The 5,618-nt window shown below is 44.3% G+C and overlaps 1 protein-coding gene across 2 annotated transcripts; it reads left to right on the top strand.

The window, feature by feature from the left end:
- The first annotated feature begins 454 nt into the window (after positions 1-454).
- Positions 455-3,433, top strand: LOC123111301 (non-structural maintenance of chromosomes element 1 homolog). Of its 2 annotated transcripts, XM_044532057.1 has the most exons (7): positions 455-761; positions 1,270-1,343; positions 1,571-1,767; positions 1,870-1,950; positions 2,345-2,578; positions 2,724-2,801; positions 2,881-3,433. In XM_044532057.1, exons 1-7 carry the CDS (start codon positions 658-660, stop codon positions 3,166-3,168), a joined length of 1,056 nt encoding a protein of 351 aa, XP_044387992.1. In that variant the 5' UTR covers positions 455-657; the 3' UTR covers positions 3,169-3,433. The 2 variants fall into 2 exon arrangements, with proteins under 2 accessions (XP_044387992.1, XP_044387993.1); XM_044532058.1 differs by lacking the exon at positions 1,270-1,343 and having other exon boundaries at positions 457-761.
- Positions 3,434-5,618: the final 2,185 nt, after the last annotated feature.

Raw genomic sequence — 5,618 nt, 5'->3', positions numbered from 1 at the left:
GTGGATGGGGATGAAGACGGGGTGAAGAGGCCGAGGGGCAACACCAACTCAAAGATTGTCGAGAAGCGTGATGCGACATCTATCGCATTGGAAGAAACTTTGCACGGCATGATGACTCAAAAGAAAGTGATGGACGAGAGGAAGCGCCAAGAAAAGGAGAAGCAAATGAAGATATACTTGGAGCTTCAAACAAAGAGACTTTACATGAAGGAGGCCGTCATGAGGAGAAGGCTCGACATCGAGAAGGCCGCACAAACAAAGAAGCTCGCACCCGAGGCCGCCAATACCAAAACCAAATCAAAAGAGGTGGTGACAGCAATCATGACCGTGGACTTGACCAACATGTCCACCAAGAGAAAAGAGAAAAAGACCATAAACTTAACAGACAAAGGGAAAAAATCCAAACGGAACAAACCTCCGTACATTACCCGAGTGATTTGGACGTGACACCACCACCACGAAACATTTCCCGCGATCTTGGACGCCTTCCCGCGAGCGCGAAACCTTCCAATCCGTTCCGTTCCCCACCTCGGCCGCGTAATCCCACCCATTCTGCGTGTCAAGCTAGGGTTTCTCCTCCCCCCGCCCCTATAGATCCCTACACCAAGGCACGAGCTAGTGACTAGAGGAGCTGCACGATCCGATGGCGCCGCTCTCATGGCGGCACCATACGCTTCTGCAGGCGCTGCTCTCCCGTGGACCGCTCTCGGAGCGAGACTTCCACGCCCTTTTCACCGCCATCTCCGGCGGCAAGAACCCCGGTATCCGCCTGCCCGCTCCGCCCCGCTCGCTCCTCTTCTCCCCCCCTTCGATTGGTTCCACCCCTCTTCTCGTTACTCGTAGCCGCCTAGGTGTTCGATGTAATGCGCCAGCGGGAACTTTTAGTCACCCATGTGTTCGATGTAATGCGCCCGTGGCAACTTTTAGTCAAGCGTCCGTTCCCCTTCGACTGATGTTGTTTTGTAGTTACTGATGTAGCCCCTGTAGGGTCCAAAACCTTTCCTTTTCAGTAAATGAGTTTATGTTTGGTGTACTCCCTCCAGTCCTTTTTAGTTTGCATATAAGATTTGTCTGAAGTCAAGCCTCGTAGAGTTTGACCAGTTTTATAGAAAAAACTACCAACATTCACTTTGTGAAATCAATACCGGTAGATGCGTCATGACTTAAAGTTTCATATTGTATAACTTTTGCATCGTAGATGTTGATACTTTTTCATATAAATATGATCAAACTTTGCGAAGTTTGACTTCAGACAATTCTTATATGCAGAGTAAAAAGGACCGGAGGGAGTAACTTTAATAATTGTTCAATGGAGGATCAACTGCCATTCACAATGGTTGAAGGTTGCATCTTCTGATTGTCTCAAAAAACAGAATGATCTTGGTTCGTTTTGTGTGTGTTTAATATCATTGTTAGTTCAGTTGAGACCTGGTTGGATGGTAGAATCGTGTTTCTAGGAACACATTATATATAGAAGTGTCTTTCAGCGACCATATTATTGCCTACAGACTGTAATTAGATCACCAAACTCCCATCTCCAGCTGAATATGTCTATTGTCATGACCTGCAGCCACTCACCAGCAACTATTCAGTGATACACTTATGAAGATCAACAATGAGCTACGGTATTTGCAGTTTGATCTGCGAGCATGTATAAACCAGTATGATGGAATAGTTTATTATGGAGTGGTCAACAACATTTCTGATGAAGAATCGAAGCTTGGCTCCAAGTATTCCGTACCACAGATTGCGTTCTACAAGGGACTGGTATGCAGTTGCTTGCTTGAACTAGCTCAACTCAGCACGATGTATGCTGAATGACTTATTTGTATGTTTGCATAACTGTATCCACAATGGTTCTTGTGGCAGTTAGAAGCAATAGTTCATGAAGCTGGAAATGATGGGAGCATAACTAGTATTGAAGCTCTCAACGTCCGGATTGACAACCAGGTTTGTTGTACCAGTCTGTCATGGGCACATGACTCTCTTTTATGTTTAAACAACACCTTACTTGTGCATTCACATACTATCATGTGTGATCATGCAAGAAGCACAAAACCTTAGCTGTTTAGGACATAACTGGCGAAGATATCCTGAATGTGTGATCATGATCAAAGCATCATCTACCCCATCCATATGTACTGTACTCACAACAAATTGTTGTCTAGCTATACTAATGGACGTGTGCCTATATTGTAGCTTCATTCAATTGTGATTTACAAACAGTTAGGATGGACGAGTCATGATGTGTATTTTCTGTGGCCTGCTTTGTATCTGCTGATTGCTAGAGTTGAATCTTGTTTGCAATACGGGTATCATAAACTATTGAGTGTTCTACTCTCAGGTCGTGATTGCGGATGGTACACAAGACACTCAATCTCGTCTTCCTTCTTCTATCACAAACTTCTTGTTCTCTCAAAAGGAAAAGACTCTTACTGAACTGATACAAGATCGTTGGCTGGCGTATACCTCAGAGGGCAAGATTGGTCTTGGTATCAGATCATTTCTTGATCTCCGGAGCTGGTTTCGCAGCAATGATATCCCATCATGCGAGGTTTGCAATGAAGCTGGTATAAAGGTACTGATGTTTGATTACTATGATATTGCATTTCCCTTGTTCTTGCCACTTACTCCGTACCATATATTGTACAAGTGTTTTTGTAGAATCTCTATAAACGTTGTGTGCTCTGATACCAGCATTATTATATTTGTATCCACAACAGGCATCAACTTGTTCCAAGGAGGGATGCAATGTGAGAATCCATATCTACTGTCTGAAGAAGAAATTTCCACAGCGGAAGGTAATTCCTGTAATACCAGTTCCATTGTTACTCATGTTGACGTTGCCATCATTGTTTGCTAACTTATCTGCACATTTAGGCCTCGAGAGCTTGTCCCCACTGTGCCACTGAATGGCCCCAGCAGGAAGGCGAGGACGAGGGCAACGAGGAAGCGAATGAGCCCGGCGGGGAAGGTCAGGAGGCCCCATCGGCTGACCCTCCTTCGAGGAGGAAACGCAGAGTCAAGGCTGAACTGGCGGAAGAGGCTGAAGAAGCAGGCCCGTCGACCGCGGTGCCCAGGAGAAGTTCGAGGATGGCCAAAGCCGAGGAGGCAGCGTCTGCAGATGCTTCACAGCCGGCCAGGTCCTCAAAGAGAAGGAAGAAATGATGGCTCTTTGTAGCAAGATCGGCAATGCAATGCTGCTTTTGTCCTGTACATAGCGTAGCTGGTATCACTATGCGGTCCTTCTGAAGAAGTAGCTGGTATCACTATGCTGGTGGTTTCTGCCTTCCTGGAGTTACTTGCTTGACCTGCTCTGCTTGCCCCTTTGCCGCCTGGCTTGATCCAGCTGGGAAGACAAGGACAAGGACGGCCTCTGTTAGTTTAAGTAGGAGGATAATTATTATATATGCCATTCAGGTGTTGCATTGCATGGCCCTACTTTTCTCCTGTGTCGTAAACAATTCTACGGGGTCAATCCTCATGTGATGCGCTGCCTCCGGTCACCGTCGGATCGTGCCTCGAGATCTGTGAGATCACGATCCGAGGGGTGGAGGCCGTCTCCGCGTGCGTCAGGGCCCAAAGACATAATCTGAAGTGGCATACAGCTGCATGCTCGGTTTAAGTTAGACTAGTTCAGCAGGTGATAGCTACGTACGTTACGTTGCGACAAGTGGTGATAGATTGTTGAAATGTTCTGTTCCATCCATTTCTCGTGCCAGCCTTAGCTTAGCTTAGGCTCATTATATAACAGTTATAAAGAAAGGTACAGAAGACTATTACCTCTGTTCTGGTTTATTAGTCCCTTTTGTAATTTGTGATAAATTTTGACTAAAGATTTAACTAACAAAATGTTAATGCATGTCAACAAAAATTATGTCGTTGGATTCGTATCTGAACATAGCTTTCAATGATATAATTTGTTGTGACATGCATAAACATTTTGTTAGTTAAATTTAAGATCAAAATTTGGCACAGATTACAGAACCAATAAACCAGGACGGAGGTAGTAGCTCGCTAGTGTGGTTTGAGTAGGATCATGCCGTTGCGACAGTGCCGCATTAAAGGTAACACGTTGAAAAATTAAGATCGATGAAGCGGAATACGATGATGTAGCCATCGCTCGGTCACCTGAATTCATAAAAAAATAAAGAAATATCGAGGGTGCAACGGGACAAACCAGCTTCAGAGCACGGGATCATGGCCAGCCGCTCCAGCACTATGGTACGCTCTGTCATGCTTTTATATTGCTCTGGAAGCCAAATGGAAACTAGCATTTGTACAATATTATTTGGAGTTTTATGAGTCGGAGCTTGATAGCACTAACGCCGTTATGACCAAACAAGAGAGGATATGCCTTGTCAAAAGTACAAATGGCATGCCCAAGACTTGGTAAAAAAAAAGGCTGTACGTCGCTTGTAGAATGGATTTCCTCACTCGTAGTACAATTTTACATGCTCAATTCAATGGCATGCGCCGATCAAGCTGAAGAAAACCCTGGTGATCTGGCGGAGGCAATATCAATGCAAAATTGGGAGGGGAAAAGCGAATATGCAACTCGTTGATGTTTTTGATCTTGATGCCATGCCAGGCCGTATGCATCGCAATAATGCAGAGGCCTAGTACACGGCGGCGGTGTGCTTCGATCTTACAAATCAAACAAACTTTAAATGATAAATCCTTCTTTCAGCCCAAAAAATCCTTTTAAATTCCTAGGGGATTCACTTTAATCAAAGAATGTTCTCTTTTTAGTTATTCATAAAAAAATGATTCCTTAGTTTGTAAGTAAACCGGAAAAAGGCAGGTAGTTAATTAGTTAACCACCAACGGTAACTTCAGCTGTACCAATGGTACCAATTTTTTTTTTAAAAAAAATGTGTACTCCCTTCACTTCCACAAAAAGCATGATATTTTGGACAGTTTTGGAAGCTTTTAAACCTTTCACTAATACTTCCTTCGTATATATATTGTCAAAAAACGTCTTATATTTTGATAAGAAGGGAGTAATATATTTAAAAATGTTTTGATTGTATGTGAAACTATAAGCATAGACCAAAGTTACTTCCACAATGTAACTATTTTATTGTGTTTTGTAGTAATCCTTTTGTGGTATTAACTTATTAGTACATTCTAAAGACCGTATGTTAACATTTTTTAATACGATACAATTGAAAATGCTCACATACACATACATATACCCATCCCTTTAAACACACGCACGCATATCCTATCACTACTAGGGAAAACCTTATATACAGAATGTTACCAGTAGCGCTTGTTAAAATGAGGCGCTACTGCTACTTATCAGTAGCGCGTTTGGCAGAACCGCGCTACAGTTAGCAGCTTAGCAGTAGCACTGCCCGAACAGAAAGCGCTACTACTATAATTGCCACACCGTTCCCGGCGTGCTAGGTATAGTAGTAGCGCCCTTCTACGAACAGCGCTACTACTACGGATTTTAGCAGCAGCGCGTTTTTCCTTCCCACGCTACAGTTAAAGCTATTTTCACCTAACCCCCGCGCGGCCTGATTCCCTCTCCTCTGCTTCCTCCCCCAATTCCCGACCCCGCCTCGCCACCGTCTCCCGACCCTGCCTCGCCGCCGTCTCCCCCGACCCCG

This window comes from Triticum aestivum, chromosome 5B (genome assembly GCF_018294505.1).
Source record: "Triticum aestivum cultivar Chinese Spring chromosome 5B, IWGSC CS RefSeq v2.1, whole genome shotgun sequence".
NCBI classification, from domain to species: domain Eukaryota; kingdom Viridiplantae; phylum Streptophyta; class Magnoliopsida; order Poales; family Poaceae; genus Triticum; species Triticum aestivum.
The sequence above is the reverse complement of the archived record's forward strand: the minus strand, read 5'-3'. Positions and strand labels throughout refer to the sequence as shown.